At 40.6% G+C, this 27,420-nt stretch overlaps 1 protein-coding gene across 2 annotated transcripts; it reads right to left on the minus strand.

The window, feature by feature from the left end:
• Positions 1 to 377: 377 nt before the first annotated feature.
• Positions 378 to 27,243, minus strand: frmd8 (FERM domain containing 8). 2 transcript variants are annotated; one of them, XM_012961229.3, is made up of 11 exons: positions 27,140 to 27,243; positions 23,369 to 23,447; positions 15,951 to 16,118; positions 15,355 to 15,456; positions 12,049 to 12,107; positions 8,428 to 8,594; positions 7,051 to 7,269; positions 5,452 to 5,575; positions 3,527 to 3,670; positions 2,693 to 2,876; positions 378 to 2,567 (listed from the first exon to the last, which is right to left on the minus strand). In XM_012961229.3, exons 2-11 carry the CDS (start codon positions 23,445 to 23,447, stop codon positions 2,461 to 2,463), a joined length of 1,353 nt encoding a protein of 450 aa, XP_012816683.1. In that variant the 5' UTR covers positions 27,140 to 27,243; the 3' UTR covers positions 378 to 2,460.
• Between the last annotated feature and the right edge of the window lie 177 nt (positions 27,244 to 27,420).

Consider the following 27,420-nt stretch of genomic DNA (forward strand, 5'->3'; position numbering starts at 1 on the left):
CGGTCTACATCATACTAAAAGGTAATTCAAAGGTGAACTACCCCTTTAAAGCAGATCTAAACCCAAAAAAATGAATTGGTGTAAACTACATTCAGAGTGGTCCCATGAACACTTTTGCATTTTACATTCATTTTCTATTTGAAGTGTTTTCTGAGATATAAGAATAGTTTTAAACAGTTTTATACTAAAATGCAGGCTTCAGCTTAACTGCCTTTTAAAGGCCAAAGATGTCGGTGACCCTAATTGTCTATTCCCTGTCCAAGCACTTCCTGGGTAGTTAACCCTTGGGTTGCTGATTTTTAGCCAACATAACAGCCTGAAAATAAAAATAGAAAATGAATGTAAATTTCAAATATAAACCCTCTTAAAAGAAAAAATTACAGTTTGTAGCAATTTTTATTTTATTTTTCAAAATGCTGTTAGTACAAATGATGCAGTATAAAAATATAAATATTGATGTTATGATTTTAAACAACAGGCATTTTGTGAAGGCACATACAATCTATTCAGCAAAGGCACTAGAAAAGCAAAGTGTTTACAGAACATAGAAAATTTTACAAAACACCCTGTTAGAGACTGCAGCCAAAGGACGGAGCAGTGGATATGACAATTTCATAGTGGTCACACAAGATTTGAAGAAGAACATAGGAACATTTATATAAAAGATTTAGGTTTTTGCATTTGTTTGCTGTTACTTGCAAAAGTCAAAAGAAAACATTTTAAATGTGCCTTAAACAATACAGCTATTTATGAGATAAACATAGGGGGGAACTTATTAGTATAGGTGCAAAACTGTTCCAGTGCAATAACCCACTGCAACCACACCTTTGCAAATGCTTGCAGACTGATCAAAGGTCATTTCTGATTGGTTGATATAGATAACTGCACCAATGAAGTTTGTTATCCATGGCAGTAAATCAGCACTGCTGTGTATCATGACAGTATTACCTGTCCTGCTAGGTGAGACTGCGTACCTGTACATTGACCACATAGTGATCACTATTTGCACACATGGCTGCTCCCAATTTGTTTATACATAATCAAAAAATGAAAAATTATCGAACTATTAACAGGAAACAGAGCTATGGAGTTAAGTGTTTTTAAATTTTAATTTTAACATAACTAAATGCTTATAAGTACAAGTTGGTTTCCCTACCTCTTTGAGGGAAGTATCGACTATATGAAACAGATGTTGCAGTGTCTGCAGATCTTTCCTCTGACAAAACATTGATATAGTGTGGCTCTGTGTGGCATATATAGTAACTTTGGAATGCCCAGGTCCAATAAAGATGTCCATACAGGGCACCTTTCAGCCTTAGTGGCTGTGAATCATTCATGTTGTGACTCCCATAAAAAGTGGTTTTAACAGACTGTCCTGTAATTGATCTTACAGACTAGTCTACTTTCATATACCAGTATAGGGTATACAAGATAGGAGCAGCACTTTCCTCCCAAATCTCTCTAGATCATCTTGTTAGGGACCCTTAGTTAGAATATTACACCAATCCAATTTGGCCATTTTGCTGTCCATTCATTCAAACATTCATTATAAGAGTGCAGCCTGTATATAGCTTCTTTTTTAAATAGTTATCAGCCTTAATTTTTGATGCAATATGCTGGTTGGCAGTGGACCAGGGCAGACCATGCACGTTACAAAATAGGCCTGTATTTTTCATCTCTTATTCTAGTAAAGGGAAAGCGATCTTTACATTTTAATTACCAAAGATTCCTATTCCAAACTACATCACAGTAGAAAATAAACATTTTGTAATATTCACATGTAATATTTGGCTGTCTCTCTTAGTGTGACTGAAGCCCTAAGCAACCCAATGTTAAAGAATCACTTGGTTAGCTATAGTAAATCTGTGTAACCCTAAGCTTAGGTATTTAAACTCAATATAAATAAACTTCTAGCTAAGTAGGAATATATATATTGACCCATGTGCCAAAAAGGAGCAAGACATACAGTGCAAATGTAAGGTAGATTTTACAAAATATTGTTTCATGCAGACATCCAACCTGTAACCTGCCAGTTTCCTTAACAAATGTACTGGAAGGTGCTGTGCAACAGCTAGATTGCAGGTTGGGTATACTGGGTACATAGTTTGCTGTTTTAGCAAGGTTTTGTGATTATGGGGGTAAATTGCAAAAGAGAGAGAACAAGAATATGCCTGCTTTGGATTCTGAAGAAACCAAATAATTGTATCTGTTTCTTAATCATGTCAGCAATGTAGCGCATGCTAGCCCATTATGGGTATAGAGAGCTATATGCCAACAAGACAGCAATATCCAATGGAAGTATCTGGTGGCTATAACGTAGAAAGTCACTAAAGGACCAAGTGAGTGCTGAAATGCCAATTAGGACTACTTGATTCATGTACTTGGTCCATCGATATTGTCCTTGAAACTTACTGGCGAGTTCTGGTGTCTTTGGTTGAGCACTTGCGTTCCTGACAAGGGTCAGGTTTCTGTTGGTGTTTCAGACGGCTGCACAGCCGAGTAGTGGGTATTTTGGCGAGTAAAAAATGAAGCAGTTCTTTTGGGCTTCACACGTTTAATACTGGCACCTGCAAAAAAAACCACAGAAGTGGTTAACTAGACAAAGTTTAAAAGGTAGGTAGCCTTTAGATTGGCTGTGGTCTGCTGCTATTCACTGAAGTTTGTGGGCAAATTGTTTTTCTTTTTTACTTACCATCTTCAACATAGTCTATAGTATTGAGGTGTTTCATGCGGTTACAAAGGACACTCTCCTGTCGTCTCAGTTTGGAGCGCTTTTCAGAAAGTTGAGAGTTCCCAGGTAAGAAGTCTGAGGCTGGTGACTCAGTTGTCTGGCTGAGCTCTATGCAATATTCAATGAGTCCACTCATTAGCTCCGCCTGGATTCAGGATTTAAGAAATTATTGGTTGATTAAAATTTAATAAATATCATGACCTTCACTTATGCCTTTGTTTGGTTTGAGGCTATGTCTGATGAATGGCATGCCCAATTTATTTAAAGATTGTTTAAAACTTGGGCCAGTTAGGGCCTGCTATGTGAGAGAAGCACTGATTGTCATCCTTGCTATATGCAGTTTAACACGTCTCTCCAAAGAATACACGCAGCAGTAAAGCCTGGCTAGATGTAAGCAAATGTGACAGCACCTTGTCACCTTAACCTAGTGGTAAACAGACTGTGGAGCTGCGTATGCTGTGTGCCAATATTATTGATAGGGAAATTAAATTAAGATATAGGAAGCTCAGTAATTTTTTTTTCCAAAAAAGGTGGCAACCCTAGAGACACTAGAGGTATGTTCCTAGAGTCTAGCTATCTTTATAAGTAAGGCCAAAGCCTTCTTTTTTTGTTGCAAGTGCGCCTGACGAAGACTCCTGCTTGTGGGGGTTGAAACATGTTGGGCTTCTTTCTGTAAAGTGTAATGAATACATTTTGACTGTAGTAACATTTGGTGTGCCCTGTTCTTGGCCTTACCATTCATGATGATGGAGGCTTTCAGGTAGCCCCCTGCATATATTTTAAGGACAAAATCACCTGCTTTGAATATATTTTCAGCAGCTTGTTCACTGGTGTCCCTTCAGCATCACCATCAAACTCCAGCCACAGGATATGCTCTTCCTCATCAGGGTATGTGTGATCCCATGATAACTCAGGGTATGTCAGACTTATCAATATATGCTGCGCAAAATTGAATAGAAAGATGTCTGTGACCAAATGCTTCCTACATATTAAAAAAGGCATATACATCCAACCATTGTGCTTATTTTATCCATAATAAATGTGTAGCCTAGCACCAAACAAGATTGGTATAGATGTGCAGGAAGACTGTGCAGTGCTACTGGGATGTGGAGGACATGTTTTAACTACTGAAAGAAAGCAATAGAACCAATATAAGTAAGTAGCGGGGGCAGGCATGCCAACAGAATTTTTTAAGGCCCCAGTTATTAGCCCACAAGTCACTGGGATTATGCCAGCTAAGTAGAATGGGAACCCAATTAAGAAAACAAACTAACTAAATGATACAAATAGCCATGTCCGTTACACCTCAAACACACCAACCCCTTGTCCAAGCCTGGATCTGTGGAAAGGGGGCAAAGACCTGGGTCTAGGCTGGCATAATGTTTGGGGCGGCAGGCAGAGTATAGAATATTTAATTTAACTGCATCCCTCAACTGCACCACATCACTTTATTAAATGATATGCAAACTTCTGTAATCTGATATCCAACAGGCAAAGAAATGTGCGCAACAAGCTACACTGTGTGTGGTCACGTGATGATGTCACGCATGGCGATTTGAACGCGCTATTTCAAATGTAAGAATCTGAGCCCGGATGAGCACATCTGGCAGTGCCTGTCGGATATCAGATAAGAAGTTCTTATTATTTAATAAAACACAACTGTGCAGTGATGTAATTACATTATATTTATCTCAGATGAGAAGCCGGTACAGAAAACACAGAAGTTTACTGGGGCTCCGGAGGTGCAGTTTGGGATGGTGCCAGTGCAAGAGCTGCAAAGCTGCCACTAATATAGGGAAAAACTGAAATTCATAGACCAGGTGTAGTACATGGCAACCAATCAGAATTGTGCAGTGGTGTGCTTACATTAGTATCTCAGCTCAGTGATTGGAGTGTTTTGTTGTACCTTATTAACTAAGATTCTCCCCCATCCAATATCTTGCTCGTAAAATCTATAAGGTCAGAGTCTGAAATGGCAAACAGTCCACTTCTCCATCTGCATTTTGTAGGCAGGTGGAGAGTGGAGAGAAGTGGATCTGCTCTCATCAGTAGGTCCATGTAGTTGCACTGATAGGCACAGCTTCAGCGTGAGTAGAGAGTCTCAAAAATGTCTGCTTTCGCGTTTTCAAGCCAATATCATGTGGTGTGTAACAACAAAACTAGACTATACACACCTTTACTCTATGTAAGATCTGCTTTTGAGGTCAGTGCACACAGCAAATTGTGGTGTGCACAAAGAAATTTAAGTGAAAACACCAAAATTTGTATCCATTCTGACCTGAACACGCCATTTTTAAAAATGCACACAAATGTTTAAATTGTGTGCACAAAAGATTTTTTTTGTGCACATAGCTGAAAACTAATTAGATGGAAAATTACTCTGTACATAACTCTGTATATCCAGCTATCATCTCTTGCCATGCTGCCTGCCCACACTCTGACACAAATGTGTTCAAATGGCACAGAACTACTCATACTAGGTGCAGTTGTACAGGAAACTACTTAGTTACACTGGTGGCTTGCAATGCGTACTGTGTGCATTTTTTAATCCAAGTGTAACAGTCAGGAGGGTGGAGCAGAAACATTCTATTGTTAAAATAGTTTGTACTTATGTGAAGTTTTAACATCTTCTACAGAAGTATTCTGAATGTAACCTGTATTATTCCAGCTGAAAAATAAACGTATTGTTAATGAGACAAATATTGCTGTTACTCAGGTACCTTTTCTTTTCTGTCAATAACAGACACTCCTTCCAGATTAATAGCCACTGACACAGGCTTCCGCCCACTCCTGTTCAGGAATCCTTGAGCAGGCTTGTCAACAACCCCATGGAAAAAGGCACAGCTAAAAAACACATAAAAATACATTTTCAAATACAGGTATGAGATTCGTTATCAGGAAACTTATTTTTTAAAAGCTCAGAATTACAAGGCGGCCATTTCTTGTACTTGAGTACAAGAATTCTTGTACTTGAGTTAATCCTTAGTGTAACCAAAACCATCCTATTGGGTTTAAATAATGCTTAAATGTTTTTTCATTAGCATACTTAAGGTATGGAGATCCAAATTACGGAAAGACCTTATCCAGAAAACCCCATGTCCTCAGCATTCTGGATAACAGGTCCCATACCTGTATATTATATACCTGGACATGCATTTCTCTTTCTCCTTAGTTTTCCTGTATTATAATTTATACTCATATTTTTTATTTTGATTACTGCATTCCATATTTTCTGTATGTACGTAACTGCAATGTTTACAGACATGTTATTAATAGTAAATTGTTTTGTTTATAATATGCAATACATTGGTGGTGGCGCACATTAAACTGTCTGTCCCACTGAAAGTGACTATACTCTTATGGGTACCTGACCACAGACAAATGGATGGATACCATACAAGTGCCCAAGGCGGAGCCACAGACTACTGATGCACTATACTATTTCTAGCATGTCCAGGAATGACCCAACAGATAGGCACTAAACAAAGATATTAGTAAGGATTGACTGGACAGTGTCCATGTACCTAAAGGTGTTGTATTTTTAAACTACGCTGATGCCATTCCAATCTCTTGGTCTGTATTAAGGTGGGCATGCACTGGCTCATGTAGACCATATGAGGTGCTACATGGGGTATGGCTCCTTCTGTTCATTTATGCACTCTGCATTAATTATCGAAATAGCAGTATGAAATGCAGACCTGTGGCTCTTCTTCACCTCCTCATCTGCCAATGCACCATCACTAGCCAAGGTGCATTGGCAGTTTAATGTGGGTATGTAAAAAAAAAAAAGACACTAGATTTATGTCTCAACCCCTTCTCCTTATAAATTGTAAGCTCTTTTGGGCAGGGCTCTCATCACCTTTTGTATCAGTAATTGGTTGCTTTGCATGTACTTTCAGTGTATAAACCAATTTATCCTACAGTGTTGTGGAATATGTTGTCGCTTTCTAAATACATGTTCATAATAATAATTCAATAAGCAATCAGCAGGTAGCATTTACTGGTCGCTTGTTTTAATGCAAACATCTTATTGGTTGCTACTGCTCCTGGACAAACTAAGAGCCTTTTATTAGATATGGGGGCACATTTTCTAACACGGCCAATTCCCAAACCGACATATCCATAATACATGGATGTTGGTTGGGATTGGCAAACCACCATACCCATACAAATAACCATATGAAACTGTTTTGTACAGCATTATTGGTATGTTTACTGATCCAATTTCTTTCAAAATCTCATTAAATATAATGCACATCTTATTTATCCATGGCCTTCTACTAGGGATAACAGTGTTTCCAGTCATTTGTGATACAGACCCGTAGTATGGGAGTTCGTGGCATTTTTTCAGGTATTCTCTGTAGTGGTTTTTCATGGCTTGTTCTTCGGTGCAAGCACTGCTTTCTTTTACTTCTTTGTATGTATTCAGCACAGTTTGCTCAAAACTTGCCTGGCGCCCTCCCTTGTTTTTGAAAGTGGTAAAAAAACCATTCCTCTTCTTGCATAGATAGGGAGGGAACAAGGAATCTAGCTTGGGTCTGGGTGGAAAACAAACAAAATTAAATAAAAACCTTAAGGGCTGTGGTAGACAAATCTCCCTTGCTGCAGGCGACTAATCTCCCTGATATGCCATCCCACCGGCTTGAATGTAAATCGCTGGCGGGATGGCATATGCGGCAATGCAATTTCCCGAAATCGCGGAAGTTTCAACAAGGGACATTTGTCACGGGCGACTAATCACCCTGTCTACCACGGCCCTAAAACTATGTCCTCCCCCCTGCAGTAAACAGTAGATAATTTTTTCCACTGAGATAAGAAGCTAAACTAAACCGATCAATAGGGCATCAACCCAGTGTGGCATCAGCCGGGTGCAGGAAATGTAGAAGGCTGATGCCAGTGGAGGGGCTGATTCTTGGCAAGCATTTTTCTGCAGGCTAAGAATCAGGCCCGTGTGGCATCGGCCCAAGGAGGTAAAGGTAGTAAAGCAAATATCCAGTCTACATATAAAGGATCTGTGTACTGAGCTGCTTCAGGTAATGCCTCTCAGGGCTGATTCTTGGCCTGCAGATAAAAGCAGGCTGAGAATCAGCCCCTAAATCATCATTCGCTTTTCCGTGTACCTACACACAGAGCCATTGTGTTGGCCTGGGTGCAGGCACACAGCAGATTTTAGCGCAAATAGTGCGTTTCTATGTTAAAATCCACTCCATGCGCCTGAACCTGGGCCAACACAATGGATCCAGATGCAGTCACAGGGAAAGACAGATGCCAGCGTAGGGGCTGATATGCACCCATCTCCTTCAGTATGGGTCACAAATCATCCAACATTCCCTTCCCACTGGCAATAATGTAAATTGCCAGTGGGAAATATGCTTCGGCTTTGATTGCAATCATAGCCTGAAGTTGCCCTAAGGCAGGTGGTAAGGACAGGGCTTGGCTGCATCTCCTGATGCTAATTTCTGATCCAACATTGGTCCAGAAAGCAGTATTCCCCTGGGTGCAAATTCTTGGTAAGTGAGCACTAAGGGATGTGCTCTTTTGCTCCCTAGTTCTTTACCATATACACCCCAGGGAATAATAAATGACCTCTAAAGAGGGGTATACTGCTCATTTAAGCATTACAAAGCCAAAATACCACTTCAGCTTTCACAACATCAGTGTTCCGAGCTTCAGATAACCCTAAAATATAGCCTTACCTTATAGTAGCAGGAGTGTGCTCATTCTGATTGTATGGTCCCAGCTCTAGCCTACAGGCCAGGCCACCCAAAAGCTCGCAGTCCTCTACATCACATGGATACCTCCCATCTAGGACATTGTATTTTGCTTCCTCATAGAGCAAATACAAGGTACGCTCATGTGCAATCTGTAATAGGGAGAGACAATCATGAAGTACAGGCAATTTACAAAGTTAACCTGCCAAAAATTAGAAGCAAATTGCTAACAAACAACACACTCTAAAAAACAAAAACACACTAAAAAACAAACTTATTTAAAAATAGTGCTGGAAAGTGGCCAGGATAGTTGACAGGTGATATCCCTTCAGCTGTCAAACTGGATATGTGCAACAAGCTGGGGAAAACTTTTTTCCATTGCTGTGTGCAGGAGTCGATTTTCTTTCTACTTTCTTTAAGTGAAGAGTCCCCACTCGTCCATTGGGCCTTGTTAACCACCCTCTTAAGTCCCTACATGGCCCCTCGCTCCTCTTCACTTGTCACTCCACTGTGGTGCTGGGAGGGGGCGTGCTTTGTGTACCACATACGCTGAGCCTGGCCCTGGAAGTACCATTGTTTTAAAAAGCAAGAAAGGCCATGCCCAAAATATAATATCACATTACTATTAGAGACAAAGGTTCAAAGTTCAAGGCTAGTGTCACATAAGGTGCTTTCTCCACTGGTGGAAAAACACCAGTCTGCCCCAATCGACCCTGCCCAAAAATGGGCACGCATGCATTAAATTGGAAAAGATTGGTGTCTTCCATCTGCTGTTTTTCCATCGCTGGAGAACATACCTTGTGTGACATTAACCCAAGGGATGCTATTTATGGTCACGGGTGCATTTTACTTTTCCTTCAGAGGTGGCTTTTGCTACACTGTTTGAGGAGTCGGAGCCTGAAGTACAAATGATGTAAAAACAGCCAGACAGATACTGCTTTCAATTGCAAATACATTTACATATAACTATTGACCATTTTTACTTAATTTATACTGGAAAGTTTTGTAGAATTACAGTTTCTTTCACTGTACAAAAACACACTTTTTGGGGATGATCACATAAATAACGACTACGTCTCTTTTTTCATAATGACTTTTTGGGCACAGATCCCCATCAACTTAATATAGCATCCCATTTACATTTTAATGTTTGATTCCACCCACAATAGGTCAGATCAGTGACAAAAAGCACAGTTCATTATCACAAATGATCTAAGTACAAAGACAGCTGAGTGTGTGGGGGCGAGGTACAAAGCTGCTACGTGTGGGACAGAAGATCCTGCCCTGCTATGAGTCACTGCTGGAATCAGCTATTTAGGGATTGCAAAGTCACTACCCTGTGAATCAGCAGCTATCTGCGTCACATTTATTGTGCCTGCAATCCTACTGTGCTTTTTAGATTTACTTAAACAGACTCTGGAATCAAATACGCAAAATTTCCATATTTAACCTGTATCTCTGCCAAACATCTATTTGTTCATTGCCCTTTCAGTCACCCACATTAGAGTAGTCTGCAATTCCAGACAGTTTTTTAATTCCCTGTATTAAAGTGATTTTCACCTTCAGGTTAACTTTTAGTATGTTATAGAATGGCCTATTTTTAGCAACTTTTCAATTGGTCATTATTTTATTTTTTTTAATAGTTATAGCTTTTTAATTATTTGCCTTCTTATTCTGACACTTTCAAATGGGGGTCATTGAACCCAGCAGCCAAAAAACTATTGTTGTGAGGCTACGATTTGTTACTTTTTATTACTTATCTTAGTATTTAGGCCCTCCTCTATTCATATTCCTGTCTCTCTTCAATCAACTGCCTGGTTGCTAGGTTAAACTGGACCCTATCAACCAAATAGCTATTGAAATTACAGACTGGAGAGCTTCTAAACAAAAAAACTAAATAATTCAAAAGCCACAAAAAATGAAGACTATCATGAAGAATATCAATATCTACACCATCCCAAAAGTTAATTCAAAGGTGAACAATCCCTTTAACTTTAGTTATTAACTTCCTATCCATTGCCTTGCAACTTAATATATAATAAAATATCACACTTCATTTTCTGATTAAAATTATGCATTTAATTAAAACTGTTTCACAGTTAATTTACTTCCAGGCTGTTATTTAACACTGGAATGCAGAGACCTGTGGCTAGCCCCTTGAACACAGTACTGCCTGCATCAGGCAGTGCTTTATCCAAGGGGAGGGGCAGAGGGAGGCATGTAGGCATCCCTGCCCCTAACGTGTACATCATTCAGATCTGCTAATAGGGAGCAGCAGAGGGCACTTTCAATCCAGTGGAGTGGAGCTTTCTCTGGGAGCAAATAGCTGTTAAAGCAGAAAGCATGGTTTGTCTCTTAATAAGCTGATGCTACAGTGCTGATTATTAAATTCTGATGCTAATTGCACTGGTTTTTAAACTGCCATGTAGTAGTTATCTGCATTAATTACCAATCAGCCTTATATTGTGACATTTATATTCTATATATATATATGCACTCACAGGATTTGCAGAAAAAAATCAATCCTCTTGAACAAGGTCCCAAGATGTGACCATAAGTTGATTTTGCACGTTAAAGCATTTTTTTTATTTTTTTTTCTGCACATCCTTGGAGTGCTGAGTCCTTTTTTTTTTACATGTTGGCTACCTTACCCGTCACCTAGGGAGCTTTTGTTTTGGTGGTGTGTGCCCTGTCCTTATTATGTTAATATATTATATATATATATCGAGCACCAACTGTGCTCTTCCTCAGGGACAAACCTGAGGAAGAGCACAGTTGGTGCTCGAAACGTCGGATCTTTTTCAATAAACACTTTTCAGTTTTTTCTTAAATCCCTATGTGTGCGGCACTCTGTTCTTTTATTGTGTATTTTTGGCCAGCACCTAGGGTATTTGATTGCCTGAAGGGTGGGTGTGCTCCTCCTGTTATATATATATATATATATATATATATATATATATATATATATATATATATATATACACACACACACACACACACACACACACATATACATAAAGTACATACATACACACACAGTATTGTATGTCGGCCCCTAAGCTCAGGTAAGTGAGAGCAGCACAGAGCATGTGCAGGGAAGCAGCTAAAAAGAAGATGGGGAGCTACTGGGGGCATATTTGGAGGCACAGATCTTCCCTGCTAAAGAGCTGTGGGCTGGTGCAGAAGCTCAAAACATAATGTAGAACATATCTAGCCTACTTCTTTAGTTAGGCTTTAGTTCTCCTTTATATGAGCACCTCCTTTAAATGGGACCTCCCCTCCTGCAGCTGCACTACAACCTCGCCACTGAATTAATCCTCATGGCTGTTGGCAATTGTCCCCCACCATAAACAACACACTGGGCAGTGGGACACAACAGGACTGGGCCAACTGGGTTTTGTCCCAGTGTGCCAGTGCCCCTAATTCCTTGTGTTGTGCATGTGCAGTATAATATTACCCACTTTAACTTCCACTTCTGGGTTTAAATTCGGTTTGGTATTCGTCTGAACACATACCCAAACATTTGGGGTTTTGGCAGAATACCAAATTCCAGGGTTCGATGCATCCTTACTTTCCATGGGTTTTAAGTGCCATTTTTAGACCCACCTGAAGTTCCCGAGCCTTAGGAAAGAATATATTTCTTCGGAATTGCAGAAATGGTTCATCTACAATAAATAAAATCAATAAAATATTTTGATTATATTATTTTGAGCAATATGTAAAACTGCAGGTAATATCTTTATAACTATATATTATTGGTATGTGTATGGGCAACTTTATCACCATCACTATCACCTCCAAGCATTCTATTGTTTTTAAATATTGTGTGCACGTCGAAACTGAACAAAGTGTCTATACACATTTTTTTGTGTACTTCACAGTCACCCATATTCTCTAGTCAGATATTTTAAGTGCTCACAAGTTTAAAGAAACTGTTCTTCTACCTCTTTGTTTTGAGCATTTACATGAAAGTAATTGTTCAGGACAAGAATATGGCATTCACATAATAATGGGCCAGTTCTAGAGGAGGGCATTGACCCCAACAAATTCCCCCCCACCCCCCTCACTTGGGTAAACTCCTTTAAGTATCTTGGAGTGATGGTCCACAGGAGAATAGAAGCCTTCCTCCCAAACAACCTTGACCCAATACTAAAATCCATGAAAGAAAGAATGGCAATATGGGCCAATTTACCTCTCACCATTTGGGGCAGAATAAACCTAATAAAAATGGTTTTCCTCCCCAAATTTCTATATATATTTCATAATTCCCCAATCCCCAAACGTTTCTTTACCACCCTAGACGCTGCACAAACAGCATTCTTATGGGCAAACAAAACACCCAGGTTTGCCAGAAACAAGCTAAGGGCACCAGTCACTGAAGGAGGGCTGGGTCTGCCACACTGGTATCTATACTACCTTGCATCACAAATATATTACATTCAGTGGTGGCTGAACCCAGACCCCACAAATCCTAACTCCCCCCTTCAGGCTACAATAGCAACCTCACCAGAGTCATTAGCATACATACTATACTGTAAGCCAGCAGACTTCCAAATAACACATCCAGTTATACTTACGCCATACAAAACCTGGCTGGCTGCTCTAAAACTATCCCACACAAAACTCCCCCTCCTCTCCCCTGGACTCCAACTCTGGGCAAACTCACACCTTCCCCATTTCAAGCAAATAGCACCATACAGAATTTGGCCCAACTGGGGAATCCAAACATTAGGAGATATACTACCAGGAGGGACCTTGGCACCTAGAGATCAATTCAGGCACTCGCAATCCCAAGCAATACTTCCATGGTATTCCTACTTCCAACTCTCCCATGCCCTTCGGGCACAATTTGGAGGATCAGTACCACAACTGACCACATCCAATATAGAGCTAACCCTGCAAAACCCCTCAAATAAAAAACTCATTACAGCTCTATATGCGCTCCTCCTCTCGACAGTAAAGTCCCCATTCAAAACAGCCCATGTAATGTGGAAGAGAGATTTTCCAGAGATAGACGATGACGATTTGGATGAAGCTACGGATAGAGCTTACGATTATCTTGTCTCAACTAGGGACAGACTGATACAATTCAAGATTATCCATAGGCTCCACCTAACCCCTCTGAGGTTACACTGTATGAATAGGCGCAATCCACCCCAGTGTCCCAAGTGCAATGCCCCAGAGGCAAACTATATACATCTTCTCTGGAAATGCCAGTCAATCCAGTCATACTGGGCGCAAGTAACAACCTACATAGGGGAAAAAACCTCCCTCCCAAACCTCTTGACACCTAAGGTCTGCCTACTAGGGGTAATTGATGACCTCACTCCGGCAGCCCACATGAGAACCCTTTATCGCAGCCTATTATTCTATGCCAGGAAATGTATACTCCTACACTGGATGGCCCAATCGCCTCCCACAATAGATAGATGGCTAAATCTAATCAAAACCTTGCTGCCACTATTCCAAATCACATATATTGCACGGGGATGCCCACAAAAATACGAAAAAGTCTGGAGAAGCTGGATAGATGCCACCACGTAAACTGCCCCGCTCCCTATACTATAGGGACTAACTATACCTTTAGGCCCTCCAAACTAAGCTTATCAGGTGACAATACTGCCATATAGGCGAATTGTATAAATAAGACCAAGGTAACATGATGTAAAACCACATGATGTTTATTAGTTTTGTATGTATGTTTGTTTTCTGTGTTTACAAAAGCAAAATAAAAACCTTTTAAAAAAAAAAATAATGGGCCAGTTCTAACAAAAGCTACCAGTCAGGCTATTTTTTCAGTCCAATTTACATCTATATAATTAAAAACATGGCAGAACTTATTATATGAATCTGCCATTGCACAGTCAATACTAAATGTGGCCACACATGTGGTGATTTGCGATCTTTGGTCGCACGAAAGATGGTTAAATCTGCCACTAACCTTCAGGGCTGAAACGGCAGATAAGGAGGTAGAAACAATAGGATTTCTACCTCCTTCTGCCGATTCAGCCCTGACGGCAGATTTTGCTCAGGCATCTTCTATGGCGCCCGATCAAAATCTTTTAACCTGGCCGATCGGCGAGTCGACCGATATCAGCAGCCTCCAGACTTGCCATACACGCACTGAATATCGTACGAAACGAGGTTTTGTACGATATTATCGGTGCGTGTATGGCCAGCTTAAGGCTTGTTTGACCCAAGCTTCTGGCCTGCACACACAACATTATACACGTCCATCCTGCACCATTCCTAATGTTCACTTGCAGGTCATGTAATATGAGAACATGTCATTAACAGTTTTATTTATATATACTCCGTGAATGACCATGTTTTGTTTGTCACAAACAAAGATCAGTCTCTGTTCTTTGTAAGAGGATAAAGGTCTTACTGCTTCCTACTGAAGGAAACAAAGCTTGTCAGATGTTAATGCAACCAGTCTTCACTGGCAAATGTAGATATCGGATCCGATTGTAGTCAATGTTGATGATATGAAAATATTGGTTCAGGGAGGTTCACCCTAAATTGCCATGTGCGCCATCATGAAGGTTGTCAGCTGACTGAATACTTCATACTGATCAAAACCTTTTTACTACATGACATATTAGTCCTGACTATTAAAAATTAATTTGCAAAGAATACGCCACATTGATTTACAGTAAAATATTTGCAGACCACACTCCACTATGCATGGCAAGCAAAAATATGCACATTAAAGGGAAAGCAGACATAGATAAAAGTAGAGCACCCACAAAATTGTACCACATATTGTGGACCCTCAAAAACACATTAAAAATAAAGAGAAATGAAAAAAAAACCTGCCTTACGTTTTAATAAACGTCTGCAAGTAAAGGTTATTTGCCTCACTTTGAACATATTATACTCAGAAAATTCACCAGCCATAGTTGTCTTTACCTTGGAGAATGTCATTGGAAGAACAGTTTGTGAAGCGAGCCAAGAGATCATGCCACTGTCTGCAAACCTTGTATGGCTGATGCTTTGGTTTTAATTGCACCTCTAAAAACAGGAATAATAAGATAGACAAAAGGTCAGATATTATACAAGTTTTGGTGCTTATGACTTGTATCCTATATTTAAACTGTTTGCATAGTTACTAAATCCATGCATTTCATAATTTTAGAGCTGCCATGTTTATATGACATTATATATGACATTAGCTATGCACATATTGCTGCTAACTATTAGACTGTATCTGGATGCATAGTTGGCAACAGGGACATTAAGTAGTCATTTGCGTGTCTCTGCCTTTAATGGCATAAGTGAAGGTCAAACCTTTCCTTTTTGGTTTTAAGGCAGTGCTATGTGTGTAGCATGAGGCATGTGAATATCTTCTATTTTAAGAAGGTTTTTGGTTCTAGTCTTGCATTTGAGAAGGGATCTTAGGCTCCTTTTAGCCCCTCTCTCCCTAACAAATATGGTTCTTTTGCATTTAGATACATTACCACTTAACCCTGCAGCATACACATCTCTGTAACATTGCAGTTTGTTACCCAAGAAAGGCGAGATGAGCCACAAAGCAAAGACATCCTGAGCAGTTTCAGGTAGTTGAAGAGCCTCGCGTATAGACTTATGTAGTTCATGTGCGGTGATGACTGAAAGCCCATCTACTGTAAGTTGTATTATCTCATCATTAATTAGGTAAACAATCACATCCATTGCTGTGGAGAAATCAGAAGACAATATTTTAAAAGGACACAGTAAGGGAAAGACCTCGCACTACCACTTATATGTAGGGTGCTCAATGTGTAATGAACATATAAATATAAACTAATTAAAGAGAACACATATAAATGGCTGGCACACCTGCAATGATAAATCTGATCTTTATTAATAACTTTGTTAAAAAGGGGAGAGTTAAAAATAGAAAAGCAAGAAAAAGAAGGAATTAAAATTAGTATCCTATGCCTAAATTGTACATTGCACCGACTATAATGAGAATAATATCACATAAACTTGGTCTTCAGGATGTTCAGCTGGCACGATCAGGAAAACTATATACATTTCCTACATCAGTTACTTATTCGTTACATTGACTCAAGTAACTGAACATCCTGAAGACCAAGTTTATGTGATATTATTCACATTATAGTCAGTCATTAATGAAGTTATTAATAAAGATCAGATTTTATCATTGCAGGTGTGCCAGGCATTTATAAATATTTTAAAAGGAGGCTATAAAGTAATTTCTACAAATCTACTTTAACTTTAAACATGTAGTAATTTGTGTAGTTATTTGGCTAAGCGAGCAGGGCAGAGGTGAAGGCCAAATGTGTGTAGAGTGGAGCCCAGATTAAAGCAATGTTAGGGTGACATATGTGATGATTACTAGGACAACAATAAGCAATCTGTATATCTGTAACAGGATGACTGACAGCATTCATCTTACATAGTTACATAGTTACATAGGGTTGAAAAAAGACCTGTGTCCATCAAGTTCAACCCATCCAAGTAAACCCAGCACACCTAACCCACACCTACCAATCTATACTCACATACATAAACTATAAATACAACCACTAGTACTAACTGTAGATATTAGTATCACAATAGCCTTGGATATTCTGATTGATCAAGAACTCATCCAGGCCCCTCTTAAAGGCATTAACAGAATCTGCCATTACCACATCACTAGGAAGGGCATTCCATAACCTCACTGCCCTCACCGTGAAAAACCACCTACGCTGCTTCAAATGGAAGCTCCGTTCCTCTAATCTAAAGGGGTGACCTCTGGTGCGTTGATTGTTTTTATGGGAAAAAAGAACATCCCCCAACTGCCTATAATCCCCTCTAATGTACTTGTACAGAGTAATCATGTCCCCTCGCAAGCGCCTCTTTTCCAGAGAAAACAACCCCAACCTCGACAGTCTAACCTCATAGTTTAAATCTTCCATCCCCTTAACCAGTTTAGTTGCACGTCTCTGCACTCTCTCCAGCTCATTAATATCCTTCTTAAGGACTGGAGCCCAAAACTGCACTGCATACTCAAGGTGAGGCCTTACCAGGGACCTATAAAGGGGCAAAATTATGTTCTCATCCCTTGAGTCAATGCCCTTTTTTATACAAGACAGCACTTTATTTGCTTTAGTAGCCACAGAATGACACTGCCTGGAATTAGACAACTTGTTATCAACAAAAACCCCTAGATCCTTCTCCATTAAGGAAACCCCCAACACACTACCATTCAGTAGATAGTTTGCGTTTATATTATTTCTACCAAAGTGCATAACTTTGCACTTATCAACATTGAACCTCATTTTCCAGTTTGCTGCCCAGTTATCTAATTTTGTCAAATCGCTCTGCAAAGCGGCAGCATCCTGCATGGAACTTATAGTTTTGCACAATTTAGTGTCATCAGCAAAAATAGAAACAATACTGTCTATGCCCACCTCCAGGTCATTAATAAACAAGTTAAACAGCAAAGGCCCAAGGACTGACCCCTGCGGTACTCCACTAACCACACTGGTCCAATTAGAAAATGTTCCATTTACAACCACTCTTTGTACTCTATCCTTCAGCCAGTTCTCTATCCAATTACAAATATTATGTTCTAGGCCAATATTCCTTAATTTGATCATTAACCTTCTGTGAGGTACTGTATCAAACGCTTTAGCAAAGTCCAAGTAGATGACATCAACTGCCATTCCAGCATCAAGGTTCCTACTCACCTCCTCATAAAAGGCAACTAAATTAGTCTGGCAAGATCTGTTACGCATAAAACCATGCTGGCACAAACTAATAGTATTGTGAACTGCAATGTATTCAAGTACCCTATCCCTTATTACCCCTTCCAAAAGTTTTCCTACTACTGATGTCAGACTAACAGGCCTATAGTTTTCAGGCTGAGAACGGGATCCCTTTTTAAATAACGGCACCACATTAGCAATCCGCCAGTCTCTTGGCACCATGCCAGACCTCAATGAATCCTGAAAAATTAAGTGAAGAGGTTTGGCAATCACAGCGCTCAGCTCATTTAATACCCTGGGATGAATCCCATCCGGCCCTGGACCTTTGTTTACCTTTACATGTTCAAGTCTCTTTTGAATTTCCTCCCGAGTGACCCATGCGTCAGTAGCTAAATTACTAGAACTGGGCATATTACAAGGGAAGCCTTCATTATCTGGCTCCTCAGATGTATAGACAGATGAAAAATAAGAGTTCAAAATTTCAGCTTTTTTCCCCGTTTTCATCAACCAACGTACCCCCCCGTGATAATAAAGTTCCCACCCCTTCTTGCTTCATTTTTTTACTATTCACATAATTAAAAAATAATTTTGGATTCTTTTTACTCCTAGCAGCAATATCCCTTTCCATCTCTATTTTAGCTTGCCTGATAGCTTTTTTGCATGCTTTATTTGCTTCCTTGTACCTGATGAAAGTTTCTGCTGTCCCAGCTAACTTGAATGCCCTAAAAGCACGTTTTTTCTTACCAACCTCGACAATAACACTTTTATTCAGCCATAAAGGTTTTGCTTTGCGATGCCTCTCCTTGCTTACTAGGGGGATATACTGTTGCGTATACCTACAAAGCAATGTTTTAAAGATGTTCCATTTTCCTTCTGTGTCTAACCCCATGAAAAGCCTTTCCCAGTTGACACATTGCAGAGATGCCCTTATACTGGCAAAGTCTGCACGTCTAAAATTGAGTGTTTTAGTTACTCCCTTATAGCGCTGTCTCTGCAGCATTATCTCAAAGGAGACCATGTTGTGATCACTGTTCCCCAAATGCTCACCCACACAAATGTTAGAGATAAGTTCATTATTATTAGAAATCACCAGGTCCAAAATAGCGTCATTCCTAGTGGGTTCTTGAACTGCCTGAAATAAAAAGTTGTCATTTAGCATATTTACAAACCTACTAGCTTTTTCTGACTTAGCCACCCCATTACTCCAGTCAATGTCCGGATAATTAAAGTCCCCCATAACAACAACTTGACCCAGTTTTGAAGCCTCCTCCATTTGCAACAATAGCTGGGCCTCATCCCCCTCATCTATACGGGGTGGTTTATAACATACACCAATGATCATTTTCTTTGTGACCTTCAGCCCTACTGAAATTTCTACCCAAAGAGATTCGACGTTTTCATTGGTAATGTCTTTATTACATGGCTTTAAGTCTGACTTTACGTAAAGACAAACCCCTCCACCCTTTTTAATCTCTCTGTCCCTCCTAAAAAGTGTATACCCATTTAAATTCACAGCCCAGTCGCATTTATCATCCCACCAGGTCTCAGTGATACCTATTAAATCATAATTTTCAATACATGCAATAGCTTGCAGCTCCCCTAATTTACCCGACAAGCTACGCGCATTAGCCAGCATGCAGCGGAGATTATTACTTCTCCCTCTGATGTTTACATTAGCTAAGGGAGAATTAGAGCTAAGGCAATTATGAGACTGCTTTCCTTGTAACGGAAGCTCCTTATCTGATAAACTATATGCCCCCCTCACTCCTCCCCCACAACCCTTTGCTAGTCCCCCTACCCCGTCTACACTAATTTTCCCATGGAATTCTAGCTCACCCACCCCCCCCTTGTCTAGTTTAAACACTCCTCCAACCTCTTAACCATTCTCTCCCCTAGCACAGCAGACCCCCTTCCATTGAGGTGCAATCCGTCAGGGCTGTATAGATTGTACCCCAAGGAAAAGTCAGCCCAGTGCTCTAGGAACCCAAACCCTTCCTTCCTACACCAAGACTTTAGCCACGCATTTAGCTCCCTAAGCTCCCGCTGTCTCCCTAAACTTGCACGCGGCACCGGCAAAATTTCCGAAAAAATGACATTGGAGGACCTTTGCCTAATCTTAGAGCCTAGATCCCTGAACTCACTCTTTAAAGTCCCCCACCTACCGTTCATTTTGTCGTTAGTACCGATATGTACCAAGACAGCCGGGTCTTGCCCAGCCCCTCCCAATAATGTGTCAACCCGATCAACCACATGCCGAACCCTGGCACCAGGAAGACAGCAAACTGTCCGGTTGAAGCGATCCGCTTGACAGATTACCCTGTCCACTTTCCTAATGATCGAATCCCCTATAACCACCATCTGTTTAGGCCTAGCTCTGCTCTCCTCCCCACCACTACTAGTGAAACTGGTCTCCCGGCTGTTAGAGAGATCAGCCTCACCTAGAACCGCCAATCCAGAGTTCACACTCCCATCTTCTTCACACAATCTGGCAAATCTGTTGGGATGCGCAAACCCTGGAGCAGCCTCCCTTTTCCTTTTCCCCACACTAGATTTTCTAACTGTCACCCAGCTTACTGCCCTATCATCCTTTTGCTGCTCCCCTCCCCCCCTACTATCTGACCCCACTAGTTCTTGTTCAGTTAACAAGAGACCCCTCTCAAGATTGTTGATTGAACGCAGTGTTGCGACGTGTTCCTCTAGGACTCTAACGCGAGCCTCTAAAGTGGCAATTCGCTCACATCCACAACAGAGGTATGCACTTTGGAACTGTTGTTCCACAACTGCATACATGTGGCAGGCTGTGCACTGTGTCAGACCTTCAATGTTGCTACCACTCATTCTCCCAGTTACAAGAACAGTTAAACAAAAATAGGTGTAAGGACTTGTAGTAAATACCTTGTTTTACCTTATTTTTAACTCCCTTAGTGTTTAACTCCTGAGTTTATAACTCCACTTACAGAGTCCCACTTAAAGAGCAATCACTTACAGAGCACCTACCACCAGAGCAAGCTCCACTGGAGTGCCTGTGGTTCTATTTATGCAGTCTGTAAAGGTGAACTAATCAAACCCCACCCTCCTCAAGCTGAGGGTAATTACAAGGGAATGTAACCTGCTGTAAGCCTATGGATCCCACAAACTTTGTAAATTAGCTCCAAAAACAACAATTACTTATGAAAAAAATAAATAAAACCCAACAGTAAAAAAACACAATGGTTTTGATAAAGTTAGTAAAGAATACTTATCCCTTTTTAGTTGAAATGAAAGCAAGTTGATTCAACCAGCCACCAGCCTGTTAGTAAGCAGCTCACTGGACTGCCTGTGGTTCTATTTATGCAGTCTGTAAAGGTGAACTAATCAAACCCCACCCTCCTCAAGCTGAGGGTAATTACAAGGTTGGAGGTAAGGCGTGTCCTGGCCAAATGACAGCAAAAAAAATCACATGGCATAAATACCTACGTGGCAGCAACTGGCAGAACAGATTGCTAGATAAAACAGTTTTCTCTGGGGGTTAAGCACCACCCTCCAGGAGGCCGAACGCCTGAATAACAAATTAAGGGGACATGCTAGGTCCAGTCCAGCTACACAGCTCTCATCCCTAATCAGTTTTTCTCATCTAGGTGTTTGATCTCCAATCAGACTCAGAAAAGAAATAGTCAGTGGGTAGCACCGAGACCTTGTCCAAGATCAGAAGCACCACTGCCTGTCACTTTTGTTGGTTAACCTCCTTACACTGGACAGCTCAGCACTCTAGCCCACAGTTCTCCCATAGGGTTACATGTCACTCTGACTCTATCAGCAATGGAAATTGTAGGTTCTATTAATGTTCATCATGTGATTATCTACAGGGACAAAACAGGAATAAAACTAAACACCTTGCATAAACCCTCTCATATACATTCATTTAGCCCCTGTAATGAATTAATTAACAAGTACTTTCCATAAGGTTTATTCAAATACACAGCATACACAATCCACATACTGCAGATGACACACATTCACTGAGAAACAAATGCGCACACATACAGTCTCCAATTAAGCATATGAATGTCTGGCATTCAAAGAATTTACCCACTCACCCAAGCAATCCCACGCTTGTGCTAACACAGACAATACATAACACAAACAGCTAGTGAGGACATGGAAATTGATCAGTGGTGTAACTATAGAAGGGCAGACCCCTTGTGGGGGGGCTGGGGGAAAACAGGTATAAGCACCAGATATCCAGATATCTGTCGGACAGAAAAATCCTCTTGGGCACTGGTGCATTAGTGTATGGCCAGTTATACCTTTAATTAGAAAATAACACCTGCCACTCTGCATGTCTTATAAATATCTTAAAGGAGAAGGAAAGGTGCAGTTACAAAGGGGTGCCAGTGAATGTAATGACTTACCCAAGACCCTGGGTCAGTGCACCTGTTAGCAGAAAACTGCACCGGCCTGGGGTAACTGCGATCGAGCGTTCCTTGTCCTTCTATCTCTTTTGCAATCCCAGGTCCAACACATGCTCAGTAGAGTGAAAAAGCTTTTATGTCACTCTACTCTGCATGGGCAAGTGGCATGAAGATGTAAGAGGATCACTCACTTGCAGGTACCCCAGGTCAGTGCAGTTTTCTAACAGGAGCACCAACCTGGAGTATCAGGTAAATGATTACAATAGCCCCCCAGTGATTGTACCTTTTCTTCTACCTTAAAGGAATAGAAACACCAAAAATATAATGTACTGTTGCCTTGCACTGGTAACAGTTGTGTGTTTGCTTCAGAAACACTACTATAGTAGCCAATACTACAGTAGCCATGGGTGCAGCCATTCAAAAAGGAGAAAATGCACAGGTTACAAAGATATACATACATACATACATACATAGCAGGTAGGTAAAGCTCTATAGAATACAGTGTTTGACAGAGTTTATTTGTTATCTGCTTTGTAACCTAAGCTATCTAGCATTATTTCAGTTAAAATCATTACCCCCATGACTACACAGCAGCTTAATAATATAAATTACAGTACATTATATTTTAATTAGTTTGACTTTCAATTTTTTTGTTGTTACAGTTTCCTTAATAGAAGAAAAACTAGTTTTGTATTTTTAATATTAGCAACTGGGGCTAAGTTTGGCAAGCTGCAGTAAGTCACATAATAGCAAACACCTGATTTGCTGCTAGTGGTTAGTGAAATCAAGGCAAACATTGTCCACATTACTTTTCCCAAAGAATTAAATACATACATCGTGATCCAGAAGACACGCTGCTTCTCAGTAAGAAGTCATTCAGCCCAGAACTGTGCGATGTTTCACTTCCGTCCATCTGCAAACACAATGGCATTGCATTACAAGTGCAATAGTTGCATGTACAGCACTGTGCATTTTAACATGATTGTTCCTTGCAATGAATTAATATAAATAAATGCATGTTACGTGTTGAGAAACAAGAAGGAAGGAAGTTAGTCTTACCAAATATTTAGCCACATTTTTTACATTGGGGATATTTGACAAAATTCTTTAAAGAGCGCATTAGAAAGCAGAAACAGAGGTGATAAGTACATACAGTACAAAATACAATATCAATCCATGCCTTTTTTAGGGAAACACAGAACAGCTGTGAGCTTCCTTCTCACACTGTACATCTGGTTTGTACATTAATCTATCCCAGGATACTGATATTTCCAGAGCTCGCAAACAGTGTTGTCCCTACCTGAGACAGGCCTCAAGCTGAATAACAAATTATGAATGTGACACAACTGCATAGACACCAGTGCAGTCTGTAACAATTATCTTTCTGATTGCAAACTACCCATTCAGTATGTGACCAGGCATCCCACAGATGTAAATTTTGCTTTTAAATGGTAACCCATAACAACCAATTAACACAAAAAAATACTAAAAATATGTATGGCTTTAGATGACCTGGTTGCTATGGGTTACAATTTTAGAGTGAAATTTAGCAAAACAGTAACATACACTATAGAACAGATTTATCAAAATGTGAGTTTAGAATTTAATGCATAACTAAACCACTATTCATTCCTATGGGATTTTTAGAAGTGTTTTTATCAAATAGTGAGTTATAACTTTCACCCACTGATCAATATGCTTCTGAAATTCCCATAGAAATGAATAGAATGTGGGTGAGTTTTTATGTATTAAGCTGTAAACTCACATTTTGATAACTCTGCCTCTATGTATGATATAGATTCTTAGCCTTTTAATATAAGCCACAGAAGTGACTGGAAAAATATCTACATCGACCACCCCCCATAAAAAAAATTAAAGGGGAACTCTGGCTTCCGATATCAACATTTGTTAAGGAGAACTTAAGGAGAAATCCTAACCTACTCTCGGCCTTCCCACCAAGTTCCCTCCCCACAAGAGCTATTCTGTTTAGAAGTCTTCTTGTGGGCTAACCTGCTATAAATAAGAGTTGCAAGCTGAGTTTAACGGCACCATCTTCTGTCTGCCTTCTGATTCTCTTCCCTCAGTTGTCAGTACAGATCTTGCAGAAGAGTGCGCAGTTGAAGCTGATTCAGGGTGTGAATTCAACTACGCAGGCTCCTCCAAAATACATGTTGGCACAAGGGAAGCTGGCCCCCCTAAACTCTGCTGTGGAACTCTGCAAATTTATGGCAGGTCGTGACACTTGGAGACATCTGAAAAGAATAGATGCTGTGGGGAGGAAGCCTGGAGGGGGCTAGGATTCAATTCTTCTTTGAAGTGCCACACACAAAGAAACCCCTAATATACCTATCATTGTAATCTGTTCCTTCAAAAAAGTATTAATAAATACCATTTTTATATACGGATATCCAGCTGCAAAAATGTTCTTCTCTTTCTGCATCATTTGAAATCCTGGCAGGGGAGGAGGGACTGAAACATTGATGTTACAAATTGTAACAACTTCTCCACAGCTTACAGACAGCATGCAAGAACTACATAACCCACAATGCATTGCACTGTCATGTTTCTTTCCTTATTGACATCACGTGTGAAGAGGATTGTGGGGTTTGGAGAAGGCAGGCTAAGGCCAATTGACTACTGTTATATTTTATTTGAGTCTCAAAGTAGTCAGCCAGATCAGTAGAAGAACAGGGGGGCAAGTCTTAGGTAACTGTTCCAAGCCATATTATTACATTAGAAATCATCAAAAAGCTGCATTTTTTTTAATTGATGTATTGCATTGCAGATCCAGAAGATCGCAGTCAAGGTAATGCACAAGGCTCTAAAATGTCAGCTCATTCGACCCACAGATATTGGGTATACCAACACCACCCTCAACATCACTACCTCGCTCTTATCTTCATTGGTTGCACTCCCTTTCCCTGTGTTTAGTCTCAGTCATTGGTGGCAATCCTACAGGTTTCCAGGGAAAAGTACAGGAACTGTCATACAGGATTCTGCAGCCAAGTAAAATGGATGTAACATGCCATCATGAACTGATGGGTTGACTAGTAAAAACTAAAGCTGGCCATACACGCAACAATATTATTGTACGAAACAAGGTTTCATGAGATATTCAGTGTGTATGTTGAATTGACTAGGTAACCAATAACCCAAAAGCCTTGGATATCAGTAGTCTCGCCGACAAAAAGCTTTGATTTGGCGCCATTGAAGGCCCCCTAGCAAAGGCAAGTGCTTAGGGCTGAATCGTCAGATTCAGGGGCTAGAATTCCTATTGTTTCTACCTCCATATCTGAAGATTTAGCTCTGAACGTTATTGGAGGGTACAAGCAATCTTTCCTCAAACCATCTTAATTGTAACATGTATGGCCACCTTAAAGGAGAAGGAAAGTCACAATCTATTAAGCACACTATTAAATAGTACAACTATTGCTGTGTAAAAACGCTATATTCCTGGCTTGCCTAATGAGAGATTTACAGAGCTACACATACTAGAACCTACATACTTGTTTCAGTGAACGGCGCCGCCATCTTGTCCAGCATGTCTGTATGGGCTGAAAAGCACAAGCCAGCTGCCCGATCCTGTCACAAAGATTCTGCAGCTCCCCGCTCCTGCCACAAACCCCCCGCCGCTCGCAGCACCTGCCCCCCCGCTTCCCCCACCTGCTTGTCACAGAGTTCGGCGTTGCTGCGGCAACCGGACGCTCCTGCCTTGTGCGCATGCGCCACCTGCAGTAACAAGTCGCCAAGTCTTGAAGGAGCGATGCATTATGGGAATCTTCTCTACCCAGCTCAGCATTTTTTATTTAATGTTTGGCTTCTGATCTTCTGAATGGGTGAAGTATGGGGAGACTGAAGGGCACTATTGAGACAACTGAAGGTATGCCTGCAGCTTGAGATTAACTCTTTATTAGCCTTTCCTTCTCCTTTAAATCTGGCTATGCACCTTCAGATCTACTCGTTTGTCATTAATACATGTTGGCAGGTCCATAGTGTATTGGCAGATGAGGAGTAGCAGCCAAAACTGCAACAGAAAGGTCCGATGGTATCCACTCATTTGGCCCGTGAGTCAACTGTTTGCATACCAAAAACTATTAGACAGTGTGGGCAAATATCAGGTAAACGAGAATAATAAGTCAGACGTTTTATATACAGAGCATGTCCAATGGGACAACATGAAACAATTCAGCCTCCACGTCCACTCCAAATACATACAGACATTACATGTGCATCATTGCATAAAGCTGCGTGCAACTGGGTGCCAAGTCAGCATTTCCCTTATTATACTTGATGCCGGTTTCAGTGAATAAAACAGATAGAAAACAAAACATAAACAGGAAGCGGTAACGTGCAGATATTGGGATGACTCAAATCCAACAGGTGAGGGGCATTCAGCCCACGGGAAGCCAGCTGTTACTGAGTCACAACATATATCTCCAGCCACAGATTAGAAATAGTTGCTAAACCACCAACAAAGCTAGCAATTTATATGTGGATACATATAAGGGGGATATTGGTTCACCCTCATTCCCCTCTATTATATCCCTATTTACTTGTAGTTTACAGTGTTTCAGGAAAAACAAAAAGGTTTAACTTGCACTTTACCTCTCTGCTCCGTGTCTGGGCTCAAATGAGGGCTGGGCGTGTTTTCATTCTCCCACAGGAAGTGCTCATAACTGTGAGTGACAAGCAGAGCCCTGCAATAGCAGCCCAAGTCCCGCCCCTGTATCTCAGCTCCAGCCAAACCAAACTGTGCTAGAGTCTTCCTGCTCTCATGGAGCTGTAGCCACACTCAAAGGGGCAGATTTATCAAAGTGTGAAAGTATAGCTCGCCACAGAAAAATTCACCCACTTTCTATTCACTCTTAAGGGATTCATAGAGGCGC

Source organism: Xenopus tropicalis, chromosome 4 (genome assembly GCF_000004195.4).
Source record: "Xenopus tropicalis strain Nigerian chromosome 4, UCB_Xtro_10.0, whole genome shotgun sequence".
NCBI classification, from domain to species: domain Eukaryota; kingdom Metazoa; phylum Chordata; class Amphibia; order Anura; family Pipidae; genus Xenopus; species Xenopus tropicalis.

Bases quoted from the DNA above. Each gene is read 5' to 3' on its own strand.
- frmd8 (XM_012961229.3), bottom strand. From the start codon at position 23,447: ATGGACGGAAGTGAAACATCGCACAGTTCTGGGCTGAATGACTTCTTA. The intron at 8,595-12,048 runs GTGGGTCTAAAA...TCCCTATTACAG, and splicing joins CTAAGGCTCGGGAACTTCAG to ATTGCACATGAGCGTACCTT. The intron at 2,877-3,526 runs GTGATTTTGTCC...TCCTGAATCCAG, and splicing joins TGAAAATATATTCAAAGCAG to GCGGAGCTAATGAGTGGACT.